General features: G+C 38.0%; 1 protein-coding gene across 4 annotated transcripts in view; it reads left to right on the top strand.

Annotated features, from left to right (window-relative positions):
- The window catches only part of st6gal2a (ST6 beta-galactosamide alpha-2,6-sialyltranferase 2a), a 281,873-nt gene that overhangs the window by 214,121 nt on the left and 45,305 nt on the right, over positions 1-22,447 (top strand). For all 4 annotated transcript variants that reach the window (XM_062068890.1, XM_062068892.1, XM_062068891.1 and 1 more), the window contains 2 exons: positions 876-973; positions 7,740-7,841. In XM_062068890.1, the coding sequence (XP_061924874.1) occupies positions 876-973; positions 7,740-7,841 (200 nt within the window). The remainder of the gene's footprint in view (positions 1-875; positions 974-7,739; positions 7,842-22,447) is intronic.

Raw genomic sequence — 22,447 nt, 5'->3', positions numbered from 1 at the left:
AGTGCAATATATATTCAATGGATGCATATGCGTCATCACTGCATTGTGTTGTTGATGCAATTAAAACACAGACCATTTAGAAAGGAGATGCTTTTTTTTTAAATGTCGCATTTTACATTTTACCATAGTACCTGTATTTTTTTAATGCTACATGCAGTTTAGGCTAGCATCGGTATTTTATTGTAACTGGCAATCTAGGCTATCTTTATTTTCTTTCTGAATGCAATTCACGCTATTATCTGTATTGTCCTGCAACATGCAATTTACGCTACTATCTGTGTTTGTGTGCAACATGCAATTGACACTAGTATCTGTATTTTATGGCTAAATGTAATTTACACTAGCGTCTGCATTTTATGCATTTTACATTTTACCATAGTACCTGTATTTTTTATGCTCCATGCAGTTCAGGCTAGTATCCATATTTTATTGTAACATGCAATCTAGACTATCTTTATTTTCTTTCTGAATGCAATTCACGCTATTATCTGTATTTTCCTGCAACATGCAATTTACTCTACTATATGTATTTATATGCAACATGCAATTTACACTACTATCTGTATTTTCATGCTTAACGTAATTTACACGAGCGTCTGCATTTTTATGCATTTTACATTTGACCATAGTACCTGTATCTTTTATGCTACATTCAGTTCAGGCTAGTATCTGTATTTTATTGTAACATACAATATAGACTATCTTTAATTTCCTTCTGAATGCAATTCACGCTATTATGTGTATTGTCCTGCAACATGCAATTTACGCGACTATTTGTATTTATATGCAACATGCAATTTACACTAGTCGTTGTTGAACTGTGGCGTTGCACTTCCTGTGTGGCCTGATGTGCTTTGTGATTTGCATTTTTTCAGATGCTCATGATGCCGTGTTGCGGTTCAACGCGGCGCCCACCGAAGGCTACGAGAAAGATGTGGGGAACAAAACCACCATCAGGATCATGAACTCACAGGTGAGAAGCAGTCGGGTGAAATGGAAGTCCTGCGGAGGAGCAGGCGGGAAAATAGTCATGTTGACTTGAAATAATAGAAATGGGGGGGGTGTGGGGTTAGTAATGCACAACAAAAACAGCAGGGGAAAAGTGCAAGTATGAAAATAAGTGGATTAAATAGGTAAGTCAGAAAATGGTAAAAATACTTGTGTCCAGACAAAAACTGCCCAATTTAAGTGTTGTTTTTCGTGAAACGTGCTTAAAAAGGCATGTGATTATTTTGAATCAACATGAGTAACATGTACAACAATTCTTCTAAACAAAAGAGGAGAATTATAACCTTAGCGGAAAATCTAATTTAGAATATAATAGAATGGATTTTATTGTCATTATATTTGCATACATCGAGATTAAGGACTCCGATTTAAGGCGCGGAAGTGGAAACAAGTATGGAATAAATATAAATCACACAATATGTACTACCGTTCAAAAGTTTGGGGTCACCCAAGCAATTTTGTGAAATAGCCTTAATTTCTAAGAACAAGAATAGACTGTCGACTTTCAGATCAAGGTTCTCTTCTTCTGGCCATTGTGAGCGTTTAATTGACCCCACAAATGTGATGCTCCAGAAACTCAATCTGCTCAAAGGAAGGTCAGTTTTGTAGCTTTTGTAACGAGCTAAACTGTTTTCAGATGTGTGAACATGATTGCACAAGGGTTTTCTAATCATCAATTAGCCTTCTGAGCCAATGAGCAAACACATTGTACCATTAGAACACTGGAGTGATAGTTGCTGGAAATGGGCCTCTATACACCTATGTAGATATTGCACCAAAAACCAGACATTTGCAGCCAGAATAGTCATTTACCACATTAGCAATGTATAGAGTGTATTTCTTTCAAGTTAAGACTAGTTTAAAGTTATCTTCATTGAAAAGTACAGTGCTTTTCCTTCAAAAATAAGGACATTTCAATGTGACCCCAAACTTTTGAACAGTAGTGTGTGTTTATTTATATACTATATTTATAATACATTTGTACTTTAGTTTTATTTTTTAAATAAAAAACAAAAAATAGATTTTTCTACTTGGACAAGTTAATTAATCTATTTGTGTTTCAATCATTTAAAGCATCTGTATGCTCGTACAACACTTAAAACCTTTAGCCTATCTCTATGTGGAATTAAATTATGGAATGGATTAACCAAAGAAATCAAACAAAGCCCCAATATGATTCAGTTTAAGATACTGTTCAAACTACAAGTGTTCACAAAGTACACAGAACAAGAATTATGATGAACTTCTGATCTTGAACCCTTTTTTCTTTTGAGATAAAGATTATTAATGTATTTAATATTTGTTTACTTCTATGGTATGTTATTTATTTAGTATTTATTTGTTCACTGTTCTGTTACAGAGAACAAGGAAATGGGATAAAATTGCAATGGTATGAAAAGGGGTAAGGTTATAAATAAGCTCTGCTTCTTCCTACTCCTTTTCGGACGTGCTGTAATGAAAGAACTGGAATTTTTTTGATGCATTACATTGTATTGTATGCATGTTCCAAATAAACTGAAACTGAACTGAACTGAGTTACGGCAAAAATAGTTTCAGACCTAAAGAGCCCCCAAAAAGACATTTAAAACGATGGGATTGTTGAGTTAAAGAAATAAAAATCTGCATCGCTTTATCATATAAGGGTATCTGACTATCTAAAAGTATGATAAAAACCATGACCTTCAAGTTGAGGTTTGACTGACATGCTTTATTGCAAATTGAGATTTGATGTTTTTGCCACTGAACACACGTTCGCTGAGTTTTTCGAGCAGGGAAAAAAAAAAAGTTTTCCCTAGTGTCGTCGTATAAGGGCATATTGACACAATAACTAGTAAAAATGTAAAGCCCACGTCAAGACCTTGAATTTGAGTTAGACATCCTCAAGGTTTGTGGTAAATTTGAGTTTTAATGTTATACTATGAAAAAATGTTTGGTGACTTTTAAACAACAGCAACACAATAGATCAGGGGTGTCAAACGCATTTCAGATCGGGGGCCACATGGAGAAAAAATCTACTCCCAAAGTGGGCCGGACTGGTAAAATCACGGCATGATAACTTAACAATAAAGACAACTTCAGATTGTTTTCTTTGTTGAAAAATAGAACATTCTGAAATTGTGCAAATCATAATGTTGTTGGTTTTTTTTTTACACTTATATGTTGCGGTTAATTGTATTCTCTCTTTATTTGTCGTTATTTATATTTTATGAATAAATTATGTGATGATGTTCATCAGTCAACTCATTGGTGTTAATTTTTAATCTATCAAGATAAACCAGGGGTCACCAACGCGGTGCTCGCGGGCACCAGGTAGCCCGTAAGGACCAGGGGCCGTACTTATCAAGCTTCTTAGAATTACTCCTAAGAAGTCTGCTAAGAGTTGACTTAAGAGTAAATAAATTCTTCGCTGAAAGCTGCACTTAAAAGTTAGTTATCAAGCGTCTTACTCACACTTTCAGCGAAGTGTAGGACTGAATCTTAAGTGTCACACTCAGAGCTGAATTACGACATTACTATGTGCCGTAAACGCAATTTTAGGTGACGTCATTTCTAGAAATGACCAATCACGGAAGGGAATCCGTTGTCTAAGAATAAAGAAATATCTTGGAAATATTTAAGTGGACAATGGGAGTGTATATTTTGACAATAAACTACAAAATAATACAAAACAAACTAGTCCCCGCCGGCACTCACGCTACCGCTCCCTCTCTTCTATCGCCCACACACTCACTGACGTCACTCACCTCACGGCCACACACATACGCTACTGTCATAACATTTTCTTTCCAATTCATTAATTAGGCAACTAATTTGAAACTGGTGTGGGTGGCTCTATATATACTAGCCCACTGCAGACACATGCAGAAATCAACAAGGAATCGAAAAGTATTAAATCTGTGACAAAAATAATATCCGCTCTGTCTAAACGATACCGTTTGATCAGCTGCTCGTCATCAAAAAAAAAACAAACATTGTTCCGTTCCCTGAACGTTCGCGCACGTCTCTCTCGCCTCAGTGCCATCCCCTGCTGGCAACTCCTAACCACTTAAGACACCTCTGAAGGTCTCTTAAATATCGTGGAGAGTAGGAGTGATTCTTAGACTTAAGAACGTTGATAAAAAGCTTTTATTCTTAAGTTTGAGAGTAGGACTAAATTTCGCAAATTCTCAGGACTTAAGTGTAAAATGGCACTCTAAGAAGCTTGATAAGTACGGCCCCTGATGAGTAGCCCTCTGGCCTGTTCTAAAAATAGCTCAAATAGCAGCACTTACCAGTGAGCTGCCTCTATTTTTTAAATGTTATTTATTTACTAGCAAGCTGGTCTCGCTTTGCTCGACATTTTTAATTCTAAGAGAGACAAAACTCAAATAATATTTGAAAATCCAAGAAAATATTTTAAAGACTTGGTCTTCACTAACTGACAAAGAAACAGATAACAGATTTGGTGTCCAGTTCAAAGTGTGACATGATTTATTTAAAAATTTGAGAGTTGACTTTTGTATTTTACATGAGTTATTATTTGTACAAACATGGTGCAAAGTAATTCATGATTTGTTAAAAAATGTTAGTGGCTAGCTAGTTAAAATGGGATATTGTGATTTCACAAGAAAGAACCAAAAGTTGCTAACTTTAAAGTCTTAGAAGTGATCATTTGAAAATGTTCAATTTGAAAAATGTGCACTTAGAGAAAATATAAATATAAAGTGTTGCATATTGATATTTATCTGTTTCTATATATATTTATTGTGAGAAATCATTAAGATGATCAGCGTTTCCACAAAGAAAAATATCCTTAATTATTAATAATGACATAGAGTTAAAGGTAAATTGAGCAAATTGGCTATTTCTGGCAATTTATTTAAGTGTGTATCAAACTGGTAGCCCTTCGCATTAATCAGTACCCAAGAAGTAGCTCTTGGTTTCAAAAAGGTTGGTGAACCCTGAGATAAACCAATATATCAAAATGAAATTACAGTATGTTATTTATGTAGTTTGCTAATTTTCCTCGACTGATGTACTAACATCATGTGGTTTATTTTGTACATATGTAGCATCATCTGCAAAGATACAAATAATTGCTATTGTGACATCCAGTGGACACATTTAGAACAGCTGTTTTTTTCATTCAAAAATTACAGGTTCATTTTTATACTTAGCAAACTCATCCTGCGGACCGGATAAAACCTGTTCGCGGGCTTGATCCGGCCCTCGGGCCTTCAGCAGATTTTTTAATTAGAGGTACGACTCGACATGGTAAGACAAATTTTGTTTCAATGTGTGTAGTCGGAGAAAATGCTGTAGGTGGACATGTTTTTTTGACAAACTAGATCTTGATGTTTGTGCTTGGAGACTTTTTTCGAATTAAATTTTTTCCCCCCTTTTGTGTCATCACATAAAAGCATATAGACAAAATAACTAGTACAATGGAAAGCCTTCATCGAGACCTTGAATTTGAGGTATGACTCCACCTGATTTTTTATGTTTGTACTAGGGTTGTACGGTAGTATAGAATAAGACTTATATATAAAACCACAATACTAATAAATCATTTTCGGTACTATACCGCCTCTGAAAAGTACTGGTCCCGCCCCAAGTACAGTAGCGTATCTAGTTGATACTACTATGATTACGTCGATATTTTTTGGCATCACATTTTCTTTCGTTTTTTTAAAATGTATATTATGTTTATAAACTCAGGAAATATGTCCCTGGACACATGAGGAGTTTGAATATGACCAATGTGTGATCCTCTAACTACTTGGTATCGGATTGATACCCAAATTCGTGGTATCATCCAAAACTAATGTAAAGTATCAAACAACAAAAGAATAAGTGATTATTACATTTTAACACAAGTGTAGATGGAACATGTTAAAAGAGAATTCTGACAGTAAATGAACAAGTAGATTAATAATTCATTTCCTACCACTTGTCCTTAATCATTTTGACAAAATAATAGAACTGCATATGTCAGCAGACTAAATTAGGAGCCGTTGTTTGTTTACTTACTAATAAAAGACAAGTTGTCTTGTATGTTCACTATTTTACTTAAGGACAAACTTGCAATAAAAAACATATGTTTAATGTACCGTAAGATTTTTTTGTTAAAATAAAGCCAATAATGGAATTTTTTGTGGTCCGCTTTATTTAGAAAAGTACCGAAAAGTATCAAAATAATTTTGGTACTGGTACCAAAATATTGGTATGCGGGAAACACCAGTTTGTACTCAAATGCTTGGTGACTTTTAAACAATAAAAAAAAGAGTTAATTCTGACTTGTGTCATCACACAAGGATATATTGATAAACAAGCGAGTGATATGGAAAGTTTTCGCCGTGACCTTTAAGGTAGACTTGAGATTGTTTTTTGTTTTTTTTAACAAATTACGTTTGATGTTTGTACTTGGTGACTTTTTTCAAATACATGTTTCCCTTGTGTCATCAAGGCATATTGACAAAATAATTAGAAAAATGAAATCCCTCAACACCTGTGACTCTGCATGTTGTTTGATTTTGTTGTAATTTGGAAAAAATGGTTGACTTTTAAACCACAACAAAAAAATAGTTAATTCCAAATTGTGTCACTGTATACAGTGCACTCAGAAAGTATTCACAGCGCTCACTTTCACCACATTTTATTATTTCAGCCTCATTCCGAAATGGAATACATTGATTTTTGTCCTCAAAATTCTACACAAAATACCCCATAATGACAATGTTTTAATTTTGCTAAGTTATTAAAAATTAAAAAGTACATGCACACAAATATTCACAACCTTTGCTCAGTACTTTGTTGATGCACCTGTGTCAGCAACGTACAGAGACATCCTGGATGAAAACCAACGCTTCCCATCCAATCTGATGGAGCTTTAGAGGTGCTGCAAAAAGTAATGGGCGAAACTGCCCAAAGATAGGTGTGCCAAGCTTGTGGCATCGTATTCAAAAAGATTTGAGGCTCTTAATTGCTGCCAAAGGTGCATCAACTGAATACTTATCTACATGTGATTAATTAATTTTTTTCATTTTAATGCACTTGCACAATTTAAACAAAGAAAACAACTTTTTACATTGGCCTTTTGGGGTATTGTCTATAGAATTTTGTGGACAAAAATGTACTTATTCCATTTTGTAATTAAGGCTGCAACATAACAAACTGTGGAAAAAGTGAAGCGCTGTGAATACTTCCTGGATGCAGTGTAAGGACGTATTGACAAACAAGCTGATGATATGAAAAGCCTTCACCGTGACCATTCATTTGAGAAATGACTTGACATGCTTTGTGGCAAATTGCGTTTTGATGCTCGTGCTCTAAAACACATTCGGTGACTTTTTTTGGAACAGGAAAAACAATTGTTTTCCCTTCATCAAAAACGCATTATTTTTAGCCATTGCGTCACCGTATAAGGACACAATGAAAAACCAACTAATAATATACAAAGTCTTATTCAAGCTTTTGAATTGGTTGACAAGTCAACGGGGTTTGTTGTAAATTGAGTTTTGACATTTTTCACCAGTGTACGAGCGTTTAGTGACTTTTCAATCCAAATGTTTATTGGCCATTGCGTCATCACGTAACAACAAACTAAATCGTGATTCTGAACGCCCTCATTAAGGCTTCTAATCAACATGCTCTGTAGTGAATTGCTTTTTGATGTTTGTGTGAGTAATTGTTATCATTATTAAAGTAATATTGAGTGGGATAATTCAAAACATGTACGATATCCTTTACAGATTCTGGCTGATCCGAGGTTTCGTTTCCACACAAGTTCTCTTTACAAGAATGTCACCCTGGTGGCCTGGGACCCTGCACCTTATAATCTCAACCTACACAAGGTAAATACAACGTTATGCCTCTTAAGCCCATTTGAAATACAACCGGAATTGGTTTTGGTGGGGGAAAAAAACAATTTTGTGGTCTGATGCATACATAGTGCATACATACTGTACATAAAAGGTTTCAAATGCGTATCACGTTCCACAGACTTGCACCCCCTCCCCTTCCTTTGCTACATACTGTGTCTGCTGTCATCGCTTATTTATCACTGGGCCTTCCCCGATGTCTGACTTGGGACTGCCTTGGGATTAAAAGTAAAGCAGGAGTGTTTTCCACAACTACGTACGGATCAAACTATTGTGGTAAATAATAGCAACAATACGGTAAATGCTGCAGTTGGAACCAAAGTGTTTATTTACCTAACTGTGGTGTTAACATGAAAACATTCCAAAGTTATGGCTAAAAAACAACGTTATTTTTTAGGTTTCATAATTGCAACACACCAATGTGGTAATAGCGGTAAGGAGAAAACTGCTTAGTTGGCATTAATGATGCTGATAGGTCAGGGGTCGGCAACCCGCGGCTCTAGAGCCGCATGCGGCTCTTTAGCGCCGCCCTAGTGGCTCTATGGAGCTTTTTCATAAATGTATGAAAAATTGAAAAAGATGAGGGGAAAAAAAAAATTGTTTTTGATTTAATATGGTTTCTGTAGGAGGACAAACATGACACAAACCTCCCTAATTGTTATAAAGTACACTGTTTATATTAAACATGCTTCACTGATTCGAGTATTTGGCGAGCACCGTTTTGTCCTACTAATTTTGGCGGTCCTTGAACTCACCTTTAGTTTGTTTACATGTATAACTTTCTCCGACATTCTAGGACGTGTTTTATGCCACTTTTTTCTGTCTCATTTTGTCCACCACACTTTTAACGTTGTGCGTGAATGCACAAAGGTGAGTTTTGTTGATGTTATTGACTTGTGTGGAGTGCTAATCAGACATATTTGGTCACTGCATGACTTCAAGCTAATCGATGCTAACATGCTATTTAGGCTAGCTATATGTACATATTGCATCATTATGCCTCATTTGTAGCTATATTTGAGCTCATTTAGTTTCCTTTTAGTCATCTTAATTCAATTTATATCTCATGACACATGTAATATGGCTTTTAACTTTTTGCGGCTCCAGACAGATTTGTTTTTGTATATTTGGTCCAATATGGCTCTTTCAACATTTTGGGTTGCCGACCCCTGTGATAGGTTGTATTCAACAGAATGGCAGGTGTAACATGCATCGACTGCTGAGTAGCGCAAATTAATTTGAAAGCGCATGCAGAGGTACACTATATTGCCAAAAGTATTTGGCCACCCATCCAAATGATCGGAATCCGTTGTCCTAATCACTTGGCCTGGCCACAGGTGTATACAATCAAGCACTTAGGCTTGGAGACTGGGGGAACGTTCCGGCAAAGAATGTTTTGAGTTTGATATATCGTAAGAGTAGTATGGGTGGATGGTTGAAAGGTCGGATTCGGGTTTAAAATTGACGCCACATTTTGAAAATTTAGGGCAGTGGTTCTTAACCTTGTTTGAGGTACCGAACCCCACCAGTTTCATAAGCGCATTCACCGAACCCTTCTTTAGTGAAAAATAAAAAATACATTTTTTTTTCAAATTCAAGACAAAGTTATGTTTTTGGTAACACTTTAGTATGGGGAACATAATCTAAGTAACTAAGACTTAATTTAGAGTTATTTGGACACTAGGAGAACACATTCTAAGTAACAAAGACTTAATTTAGAGTTATTTGGACACTAGGAGAACACATTCTAAGTAACAAAGACTTAATTTAGAGTTATTTGGTTAGGGTCAGGGTTAGAGGGTTAGGGTTATAATAAGGCCATGCCCGAATAAGGCATTAATGAGTACTTAATAATGACTAGTTAAGAGCCAATATGTTACTAATTTGCATGTTAATAAGCAACTAATTAATGGTGAATATGTTCCCCATACTAAAGTGTTACCATGTTTTTTTACTGGTGCACAAAATGAACCGTGGATGAACATCACCTTGTTCAAAGAACAAAACCAACACAGTGCATAAACTCACAACAAATGACACACCTGCAAATCAGTCTGACTTCTGCTGTTGCCGTATCCGTAATACGCCGATAGGGAGACGTTTTTATTTACACGATGAGTCGGGTGTGTCTTGACCTCCGCCGAACCCCTGAGGCCGACTCACCGAATGAACCCCTAGGGTTCGATCGAACCCAGGTTAAGAACCACTGATTTAGGGCATTGTAGAACAATGAGTATGTCCATTCATTAGAATGGGAATTTACTGGCAATTTGGGAATTTCTGGAAAACCGGGAATTTATAAAAATATTTATCCTAGTACAAGTGTTAGAATTTTTGAAATTGGTTGAAAAATGTTGACGTAAGTAAGTTTGAATTGAGAATGGGTATTTCGGAATTCCTGGAATTTTGGGAAAACCGGGAATTTGTATGAAATAAAATTAGAACATTTGTTGGCCCAACTAAAAGGAATGTTTTTAAGGTGGAATGGTCAAAAACAAAAAATGTGAACAGCGAAAACTTTCCAAGAAGAGATGAAAATAGGGCTTCGGAAAACGGGAAATTTTGGGAATTCCGGGAATTTGTTGAACTTGGTAGTTTGTTGTCCAAGGTGAGTGGAGTGTGTGGATAGAGGAACGGTTCTAATTGGTTGAGAAATGTGGCCTATTCATTTTCAATGGGAAAAATGTCCTGGAAAACCGGGAATTCTGGGTAACTGGGATATTTTTGATACATTTTTATGGGAACTCACGATTCCTAGTCAAGCCGAACGTTTTGATACTCGAACGGTTTAGATCAAACGAAAACTGGGCTGTGGCCCCCGGCAAAATTATGCGGCGGAATAATAATAATAAATTATGAATTTTTTTTTTTTTTGGTATAGAATTGTATATGTGGGAATGCTTGGGCATTCACACATAAGATAAATAAATACAAATAAAAAATAAAATAAATAAATACAAATAATTATTGCATTTAAATATAAAGTTTTCTTCAAAACAATTTCAAACAAAAGAACACTACTAAAGACATAAAAAAATAATACAAAATAAAACAAAGAATGGCTGAATAAGCATGTGTCTGACATTTCAGTCTCCCTGGACAGACTCCGTCATCCGTGCAGACTAAACATTGGCCTAGAGCGGGGGTCGGCAACCCGCGGCTCTTTAGCGCCGCCCTAGTGGCTCTCTGGAGATTTTTCAAAAATGTATGAAGAATGGAAAAAGATGAGGGGGAAAAAATCTATTTTTTTGTTTTAGTATGGTTTCTGTAGGAGGACAAACATGACACAAACCTCCGTAATTGTTATAAATCACACTGTTTATATTAAATATGCTTCACTGATTCAAGTATTTGGCGAGCGCTGTTTTGTCCTACTTATTTTGGCGGTCCTTGAACTCACCGTATAGTCTGTTTACATGCATAACTTTCTCCGACTTTCTAGGACGTGTTTTATGCCACTTCTTTTTCTGTCTCATTTTGTCCACCACACTTTTAACGTTGTGCATGAGTGCACAAAGGTGAGTTTTGTTGATGTTATTGACTTGTGTGGAGTGCTAATCAGACATATTTGGTCACTGCATGACTGCAAGCTAATTGATGCTAACATGCTATTTAGGCTAGCTATATGTACATATTGCATTATTATGCCTAATTTGTAGCTATATTTGAGCTCATTTAGTTTCCTTTAAGTCCTCTTAATTAAATGTATATCTCATGACACATGTAATATGGCTTTTAATTTTTTGCGGCTCCAGACAGATTTGTTTTTGTTTTTTTGGTCCAATATGGCTCTTTCAACATTTTGGGTTGCCGACCCCTGGCCTAGAGCTAGTGGGAAGCCTAGGATGGAGTAGGCTCTCTTGGTTGCTTTGTTGGGTCTGTTCCTGTCTCTGGCCGTGCTGCCACCCACCCCCGCAGATGAAGCCGTGGAGTACTGCAGAGGACCCCACGGTGTATGTGGGTGATGAAATGGTATTTTGTTTTGTTTTGTCTATGCATGGTGCAATCCTATGTGCGCAACATGTATTTATTTATTGCTAAACCCCCCCAGCCCTCAGCCCTGGGGCTCCCCTTAGGCTAAGGCGGCCCTGCTGGTGGTTGGAGTTAAATTGTTTTAGTTCCGGTGTTCCCTGAAGGCAACATGGTAGGTGACGCCCACTAACCTTTTTGCTAAACTGTCTGCTCCTCTCAGATGATGGCACGCGCCCCACGCAAAAAAACCCAGAAGTTCATAGTATCAAAAAAGTGAAAAATGAAAATGAATAATTAATTTAAAAGATTTACAAGGGTAAATAATAATTATATTCAACTTGAAAAAATGGTGTTCACTTATTTATTTATTTTAATAGGGCCGTATTATGCAAAACCAACTTTTTTTTACCTGCTATTGTGTATTTGGGTTCTGCATATGTCCCGGAAAATTTAAATCAAAACTTGGAGGCATGGCAGCGATATTTGTCAAATAATCCTGCCTTCCTTCATACTTCCTCTAAACTAGCCGTTTAAAATTTTCCCCATTAATGACGTTTTTCCCATTGGTGACGTCAGCGGAAATCTCCTTATATGGTAAAGATTTACCCAAAGAGCTTTGTAGTCCGAAGCTGTAGTCAGTAAGCCCATTTTTTTCCCTATCCTCTTGTGGTGGGGCAGACTGGCTCGTACATGCACATGCATGCTCCGCTGTTGCCATCTTTAATACAAAGTAGCGTATAGATGCGCTAAAAACTACAATAAGGATGGTGGGGGTGAAGACGCTGTTGAAGTGGGGGCATGTAAATAACACCACCCGCATTCTGAGGAAAACAGCTCGAAAACGGTCCGTAAAACAGAATCTATCCAACATTTTGACCAAAGAACCACCATTACATGTTATGTAGACCAGTGTTTTTCAACCACTGTGCCGTGGCACACTAGCGTGCCGTGAGATACAGTCTGGTGTGCCGTGGGAGATGATCTAATTTCACCTATTTGGGTTAAAAATATGTTTTGCAAAGCAGTAATTATAATCCGCAAATAATGTGCCGTTGTTGAGGGTCTGTGCTGTCTAAAGACCGGCAGAGTAACCGTGTAATACTCTTCCATAACAGTAGATGGCAGCAGGTAGCTAATTGCTTTGTAGACGTCGGGAACATGGTTTGTCGTGATCACAATGTGCAGGTAAAAAGGTATCTTATGTTTTAAACAAAAATAAAAGGCGAGTGCCCCTAAGAAAGGGCATTGAAGCTTAGGGTGTCCAGCAATGATAAGCGGTGCGCTATAGGATACGCCGGAAGTTGTCGTAATTCTAGGGATACAGATGAACGAGGTAGCAGCATAAAGTAAAAAAGGGGTATTTATTAATGAAACAAGCAAAAACAAAAGGCTAGAGCAGAAGGAAAGTGCTTTAACCGGCCAGACTATGACAGACACAAAACAAAATGCAGCAAAAAACACTTACAATGAAATGTGGAGCAGACGGCGTCCACAAAGTAGGAGCGTACTAGAGAAGCAGCATGAAAAAGGTCGTCTGTAGTCACCAGATAACAGCAGCATCAACAAACAATGTCCCGACAACCACTGTAGAAAAAGTATCAACTTAAATAGTCTTAACAGGTGAGGTGAAATGCACTGGGACAAAAGTGAAGCAGCCATGGGAAAAAGACCAACAAAACTGGAAGAGCCACCAAAATAAAAGCACAGGACAGGAACTAACACAAAACACCGGAGAACACTAACAAAACTCAACATAAAGGCACGGCCTGGTGTAACCTGCCGTGACATAGTTTTGTCTAAAACTGAACCGACTGCAAAGTGAACAAAACCAGAATGCTGGACGACAGCAAAGACTTACAGCGTGTGGAGCAGAGACGGCGTCCACAAAGTACATCCGTACATGACATGACAATCAACAATGTCCACACAAAAAAAGGATAGCAAAAACTTAAATAGTCTTGATTGCTAAAACAAAGCAGGTGCGGGGAATAGCGCTCAAAGGAAAATACCAACAAAACAGGAAAAGCCACTAAAATAGGAGTGCAAGACAAGAAGTAAAACACTACACACAGGAAAACACCAAAAAATGTGACCGGTCGTGACAGTACACCTACTTTGAGACAATAGCTATAAGTGATGCATGGTTGGTTATGGTTTGAATTCATATCCAACAATTGCGTCAACGGTTTTTTACTGTCAACTGAGTTTAGTTTTTTAATGATTTCAGCTGGTGGTGTGCCTCTGGATTTTTTCAACGTAAAAAATGTGCCTTTGCTCAAAAAAGGTTGAAAAACACTGATGTAGACCACAAGGAAGTGTTTCAAATGTAGAAAAAAATCATAATATGAACCGTCTAACACACTTTGTTTGAATATTATTTGAAGATTTCTATGATATGCCGTTCCGTATGAATTTACTTTGGCTCCGTCTCGGCATCTCTTAACCGTCGCACGCCATTCATTCCAGGATTTGTTGTCGTCCACATTGTTAGACATGTCATGACTTTAATGATGCACGTACAGTATATAAGAACCATGTGTATATTTAATACAATTCCACAATGAAACATGGAGGAAATGAGATAACTGCAACAAGATATAATACACTGTTGGAAATTGAAAGTGTCCGTCACTTCTTTTCGCCTCCATATATTGTTAGAAAAGAATCAATTTGTCCAAGTTGTTCTTGTAAGGCACAACACATTTTTCACGCCCACGTAATGGTGAAGCACAGGAGCTCCATCAATCATCGAACACAGATTGATTTTTGTCAGGGGGAGCCAGAAAATAGCTCTTTGACAGATTCTGAAGCACTTTAATTTCCTATTGTGCGGTGCACATACACATGAACAAAGTGACTGTGCATGCATATGTGCATGTCATGCACAACATGTTTACAAATCATACATTGTGTAATGGAAAGCAGAGAATACATATATACTACTCCCCTAAATAAAACATCACTTCCTCCTTGGTGCAGTGAAAAATAGCAGCGTTTGTTTTTCTAGTTGTTCAAATTCATCCTTAAAGGGGAACTGAACTTGTTTTGGAATTTTGCCTATCATTCACAACCATTATGAGATTACAAAAAAAAAAGTGATTTCTAATGTGAATGCAATCTGACCCGCATGCGGTCATGACGTCGCACTCACTGCAATGTTTACAGAAGTAATCATGGCTTTCACTGGAGTTGGTCTCAGTACTTACGCGTTTGTGGCAATTTTAAGGATTTTGTGCAACCAATGTTTTCTGGACTGAATTATTGCATGTACAAGATTAGATTAGTATTTTGACTCTCGCAGTTTTACGGGATAATTTCCTTCGATTTCCGCTTGAAGAGGCGTGTCTGCGGGCGAGCAGTCAGAGACAGGAGTGGTGAAACTTTCTCGCGAGTTCCTAAAACATTTTAGTTTCAGCTGTTTTCTGCTCCGTTGGCAACTATTTATTTTATAACAATCTGTTTTGGAGAATAATTATGACGCTTATCGCTTTTTGATGGCGTTCTTGTCAGATGAATGCGACCTGAGCGCAGGAGCGTTCACATTGATGACGCAAACCATATACACTATATTGCCAAAAGTATTTGGCCACCTGCCTTGACTCACGTATGAACTTGAAGTGCCATCCCACTCCTGTCTTGGAGCATTCAAAGTTCCCTTCACTGGAACTAAGGGGCCAAGCCCGTCTTCTGAAAAACACCAAACCATAATTCCTCCTCCATCAAATTTCACACTCGGCACAATGCAGTACGAAATGTACCTGTCTCCTGGCAACCTCCAAACCCAGACTCGTCCATCAGATTGCCAGATGGAAAAGCGTGATTCATCACTCTAGAGTCCAGTGGCGACGTGCTTTACACCACTGCATCCCACGCTTAACATTGGACTTGGTGATGTATGGCTTAGATGCAGCGGCTCGGCCATGGAAACCCATTCCACGAAGCTCTCTGCGTACTGTACGTGGGCTAATTGGAAGGTCACAAGAAGTTTGGAGCTCTGTAGCAACTGACTGTGCAGACCTCTTTTCACTATGCGCTTCAGCATCCGCTGACCCCTCTCTGTCAGTTTACGTGGCCTACCACTTGGTGGCTGAGTTGCTGTTGTTCCCAAACTCTTCCATTTTCTTATAAGAAAGCGGACAGTTGACTTTGGAATATTTAGGAGCGAGGAAATGTCACTGGGTAGGTAGTAAAACAATTTAACAATGACTTTGACAAAAGCTCTGTATTTAATATTAATGCTTTTTCCTGGACTTGTTTTCTGCAATTGTAGTGGGGTACCTGACCAGGTGCTCCACCAACCTTTAACTCTACCGAACGCAATAACAATCACCTGGTCCTACGAAACTACAGCATTTACACAAAGCTTATTGGTATCTACATGTGGGTCAGTGCTAAATAATTCTAACCAGCTTCATTTATGGTGTATTTCTGTGTTAAATAGATGTTTTTCTCCTTCTGAAATTACTCATTTTGACATTGGGAAGCCAAGTAATGTTGTCATCGGGTTACCTTGCCATATGAAACGAAACATTTTTATATTGCTCAGACACAAAACAAAATGCTGGAGCGCAGCAAAAAACACTTACAATGAAATGTGGAGCAGACGGCGTCCACAAAGTAGGAGCGTACTAGAGAAGCAGCATGAAAAAGGTCGTCTGTAGTCACCAGATAACAGCAGCATCAACAAACAATGTCCCGACAACCAAGGTAGAAAAAGTATCAACTTAAATAGTCTTAACAGGTGAGGTGAAATGCACTGGGACAAAAGTGAAGCAGCCATAGGAAAAACACCCAACAAAACTGGAAGAGCCACCAAAATAAAAGCACAGGACAGGAACTAACACAAAACACCGGAGAACACTAACAAAACTCAACATAAAGGCTTGTCTAAAACTGAACCGACTGCAAAGTGAACAAAAACAGAATGCTGGACGACAGCAAAGACTTACAGCGTGTGGAGCAGAGACGGCGTCCACAAAGTACATCCGTACATGACATGACAATCAACAATGTCCACACAAAAAAAGGATAGCAAAAACTTAAATAGTCTTGATTGCTAAAACAAAGCAGGTGCGGGGAATAGCGCTCAAAGGAAAATACCAACAAAACAGGAAAAGCCACTAAAATAGGAGTGCAAGACAAGAAGTAAAACACTTACTCACTTACTTCTTCTATCAGGCAATGTGCAACCAAATCCAGGCCCAGCTTTGTACAACATCAGTACTCCTGATGAATTTAGAGCTAGGTCAGGTCTTGGTTTAATTCATTCAAATATTAGAAGTCTACTGCCAAAATTAGACTTAGTCAAAATCTGGATTCAAACAACCAATGCAGACATATTTATCTTATCAGAAACCTGGCTAACCAAAGTAGTCTCTGACAAGGACATTGCTATAAATGGATATAATGTCTTCCGATGCGATCGTCCTCGAAAAGGTGGAGGAGTGGCTATGTATATCAAAAACAAATTTAATGTTACCTTATTACCGTCACTGTCAATCACTAAAGAATTTGAACTCCTTGCCCTGCAGCTTGAATTCTCACATGGCCAACCTCTCGCAATTGTAGGCTGTTATAGACCTCCCTCTGCCTCCACTGAAGCCATTGCCTCGCTTGAATCCTTTATGAGTGGGTTAAATGATAGTGAACTTCTCTTGGTTGGTGATTTAAATTTTGACTGGTTGACTTCCTCTTCTGATAACCTTAAAGCTGTATGCAACTCACTAAACTTAACTCAATTAATCACTTCCCCAACTCGACCCAATACTAAAAACTCCTCAAAATCATCTTTACTTGATCTAATTCTAACCAACGCTCCCCATAAGTACACTGGTACTGGGGTGTTTGCCAATGACTTGAGTGACCATTGTACAATTGCAGCTGTAAGAAACTGCAAGCTACCAAAATAAAAGCCCACTATTGCATGCAAAAGAAATATTAAAAACTTTTGCCTCCCAGCTTTTATATACGATTTAGCTGCCTTTCAGTGGAACAGAGTTGCTTTAATTGATGATATTGAGATAGCGTTGAAATACTTTTATAATGAATTTCAACGTATAGTCAATAAACATGCTCCCTTTCGAAAACTTAGAGTTAAAGGTCGAAATAATCCCTGGTTTTCCTCTGCAATTGGAAACCTTCTCAAAGAGAGAGACGTTGCTTGGGCCAGGGCTCGAAAAACAAAGACAGAGGCTGACTGGCTTAGCTTCCGCCAGCTTAGAAATAAATGTACTTCGCTTGTTAAGAGGGCCAAGTCGGATTTTTACCTGCATGAATGCAAAAAACATATAAATGATCCCAAAAAGTTTTGGCAAACCGTAAAAGCTTCTTTAAATCATGTGACAACAAATGACTTTCCAAATCCTTTAATTACTCAATCTGGTACTTTGTCTGATAAGACAACTATATCAAATTGTTTTAATGAGTATTTTGTTTCTGCCGGATCCTTGTTTGAGTCGTTGAATCCTCAATTGTCAAATGTTGGTTTAACTAATGTTAATATACCAAATACACCACAGGCTGTAAATAGACGCAGCACCTGCACTTTTGAGTTCACACCTGTATCAATATCCGAGGTAAACTAAAGAGCCTGGACACAACTAAAGCAGCAGGACCTGACCAAATTGAACCCTTTTTCTTCAAATTAGCTGCTGATTTTGTTGCTGAGCCTCTCTCGCATATTTTTAACCTAAGTCTAACAAGTAAAAGCATTCCAAAAATCTGGAAATCGGCCTTTGTTCTTCCCCTGCTAAAAGGGGGTGAACCCACAAATATAAATAATTACAGACCAATTTCTAAATTATGCATTTTAGCAAAATTGTTTAAGAAGATCATCAGTAACCAGCTAGAGGATTTTTTAGAATCAAACAATATTTTATCTCCATTTCAATCTGGTTTTAGAAAACAGCATAGCACTATTACAGCTGCTCTTAAGGTCCTCAATGATTTAATCGAGGCTGTAGACGGCAAGAAATATTGTGTCGCCCTATTTATGGATTTGTCAAAAGCATTTGACACAGTAGACCACAGTCTGTTAATTCAAGCCCTTCATCACGTTGGATTACCTAAAAATGCAGCTGCTTGGTTCACAGACTATCTCTCCAGCAGAACACAACGTGTACAGGTGGCTGGGACCACCTCTTCATTACTGGACATTACCAAAGGCGTTCCACAAGGCTCAGTGCTGGGGCCCATTTTATTTTCTATCTACATAAATAATCTTTGTAATAATTTGTCAAATGCAATGTACCATTTTTATGCAGACGACAGCATTATTTATTGCTGTTCAATAAACATCACTCAGGCTTTTGAGTTTTTACAAGCTGCTTTTGATGTCATCCAGGCTCGCTTATTTGATCTTAAATTGGTTTTAAATACAGATAAAAGCAAGGTAATGGTTTTCTCTCATTCAAGGGTGCTACTGGAAAATATTCCAAATATTGTAACATCAAATGGAATCCCTATAGAGCAGGTCTTAAATTACAAGTACTTGTGTTTTACTCTTGATCAGGAGCTTACTGAAATGATTTTTTTAAATTTAAACGGGGATAGCAGATCTATTCCATGTGTCATACTTGATCATTTCGCGATATTGCCATATTTTTGCTGAAAGGATTTAGTATAGAACAACGACGATAAAGATCGCAACTTTTGGTATCTGATAAAAAAAGGCTTGCCCCTACCGGAAGTAGCGTGACGTAGTCAGTTGAACATATACGCAAAGTTCCCTATTGTTTACAATGATGGCCGCATGAAGTGAGAGAGATTCGGACCGAGAAAGCGACAATTTCCCCATTAATTTGAGCGAGGATGAAAGATTTGTGGATGAGTAAAGTGCAAGTGAAGGACTAGTGGGGAGTTGAAGCTATTCAGATAGGGAAGATGCTGTGAGAGCCGGGGGTGACCTGATATTCAGCTGGGAATGACTACAACAGTAAATAAACACAAGACATATATATACTCTATTAGCCACAACACAACCAGGCTTATATTTAATATGCCACAAATTAATCCTGCATAAAAACACCTGCGTGTTTGTTACGCTAGCTCCTAGCTCCTCTGCTAGCTCCTAGCTCCATAGAACGCGCCAATACAATTCAAACACCTGATCAACACACACAATCACTCAGCCCAAAAGACCGTTCACCTAACCCAAGGTTCATAAAGCTTATATATTTTAAAAAAGTTACGTACATACGCAAAAAAAAAGTTGCGCACATACGGTCAAGCGATCAAATGTTTAGAAGCCAAAGCTGCATACTCACGGTAGCACGTCTGCGTCTTTGTCATCCAAATCAAAGTAATCCTGGTAAGAGTCTGTGTTGTCCCAGTTCTCTACAGGCGTCTGTGTATCAAAGTCAAAAGTCCTCCTGGTTAGAGTCTCTGTTATCCGAGTTCTTCTATCTTGACTGCATCTTTCGGGAATGTAAACAAAGACGCGCCGGCTGTGTACTGTTGTTGCTGACTTCGTTCGAAAAATACGTCCGTTTCGCACCGACAACTTTCTTCTTTGCTTGCTCAGCTTCTTTCTCCATAATGCAATGAACATGATTGCAACAGATTCACGAACACAGATGTCCAGAATACTGTGGAATTATGAAATGAAAACAGAGCTTTTTTGTATTGGATTCAATGGTGTCCGAATACTTCCGTTTCAACGATTGACGTCACGCGCATACGTCATCATATATAGACGTTTTCAACCGGAAGTTTAGCGGCAAATTTAAAATGTCACTTTATAAGTTAACCCGGCCGTATTGGCATGTGTTATAATGTTAAGATTTCATCATTGATATATAAACTATCAGACTGCGTGGTCGGTAGTAGTGGCTTTCAGTAGGCCTTTAAAGCCCATATTAACAACTTGGTCTCTAAGCTTAGGGTAAAGCTTGGTTTCTTTTTTAGAAATAAAAACTGCTTCTCTCTTAAAGTCAGAAAGAAATTGGTGACAGCAACTATCTTACCTGTAATTGATTATGGAGACGTGCTTTATTTTAGTGCTTCATCTAAATGCCTCCAGTCCTTGGACACTGTTTTTCATTCAGCACTAAGATTTGTTACTGGCTGTCGTAGTCTCACCCACCATTGTCAACTGTATATGAAGTCAGACTTATCTTCATTGAGTGCACGCAGATACACACATTGGCTGACTATCATTTATAAGGCTCTTTTAGGTTTAATACCTCCATACTTGTGTACTCTGTTACAAAGAAAAAGCAGCTCTTACGCATGACGTTCTAACAATTTGTATGTTTTAACTGTTCCTCATGTACGGACTGAATTTGGCAAAAGAGCTTTTGGCATTGCTGCCCCTATGGCATGGAATGCATTGCAGACAAAACTGAATCTTTCAGAACTACTTCCATTTGGAGACTTCCGTTCTGTCCTGAGGGACAAACAGCGAGAGACGTTTGCACAGTGCCTGTGTTTTTAAAGATGTAAATCTCTGTTGTTTTACAGTTCTCTTATGTATTTTAAAATGTATGTCTTAATGTATTATTTTTGAAACTGCTCTGTGACATGTGCTGTTGACCTCTTGGCCAGGTCACCCTTGTGAAAGAGATCTTGATCTCAATGGGTTTTCTTATCTGGTTAAATAAAGGTTCTAACAGCTGGATTTGTTGCACAGGTGGCATCCTATGACAGTTCCATGCTGGAAATCACTGAGCTGAGAGCGACCCATTCTCTCACAAATGTTTGTAGAAACAGTCTCCATGCCTAAGTGCTTGATTTTATAAACCTGTGGCCGGGCCAAGTGATTAGGACACCTGAATCTGACCATTTGGATGGGTGGACAAATACTTTTGGCAATATAGTGTACATCCGATTTATTTCCACATATGATAGAGGCCTGGGTCGGATATGAAAAATTCGGAATTGCCCTGTTTACACTGACTTGAAAACATCTGATACAGGTTGCAAATGGGCAAGCAAATCGGAATTTACCTGCAGTCTGAACAAGGCCAAGAACACTCGTCTAAAGATTAAAAAACGCTTGCGAGATGTGACCAATGGGAGTTCCCTATGTTGCCTTCAAAACCCTCGAAAACAACTTTAAAATGTTTTACAGTATATACTTGCTGCATGTACCGTATTTTCCGGACTATAGAGTGCATTGGGATATAAGCCGCACGCCGATATATACCTTACGAAATTAGTTATTACACAGTAAGATTGTTTCCAAATAGTGCCTGTCACACGGCACTGAAACGGCTGATCAAACAAAACAGAAGTCATTGTCATGAACCCACTAGCTGCGGAAGGTATTTCTCCAATCAGCTAAACAGACTCAATAACTCCACTGTGACGTCTTATTGAATTTACTCAGGAATTTGTGAAACTGAAACAGTACAAAAAGAATGCCACTGTAAGTTAATATTACTAACACAGACATTTGTAAAGTGTTAGCATATTAGCTAATGCTAACGATGGTAACGTCATTACATTACGTGTACAAATATGCATGAAAACACTCCTACAGACAGCACACATGCGACAGTTAGTAAGTATAAACAGTTTTGGTTGTACTGTAAAACTTACAAACATTGCTTGGAGCGATGAATGAAGAATCCATACGAGTAGAAACGCAATGCATCTACATTGACACC

The sequence above is a fragment of the Entelurus aequoreus genome, linkage group LG14 (genome assembly GCF_033978785.1).
Source record: "Entelurus aequoreus isolate RoL-2023_Sb linkage group LG14, RoL_Eaeq_v1.1, whole genome shotgun sequence".
Classification (NCBI taxonomy): domain Eukaryota; kingdom Metazoa; phylum Chordata; class Actinopteri; order Syngnathiformes; family Syngnathidae; genus Entelurus; species Entelurus aequoreus.
Note: the sequence above shows the minus strand (reverse complement) of the source record. Positions and strands in the feature narration are given on the sequence as shown.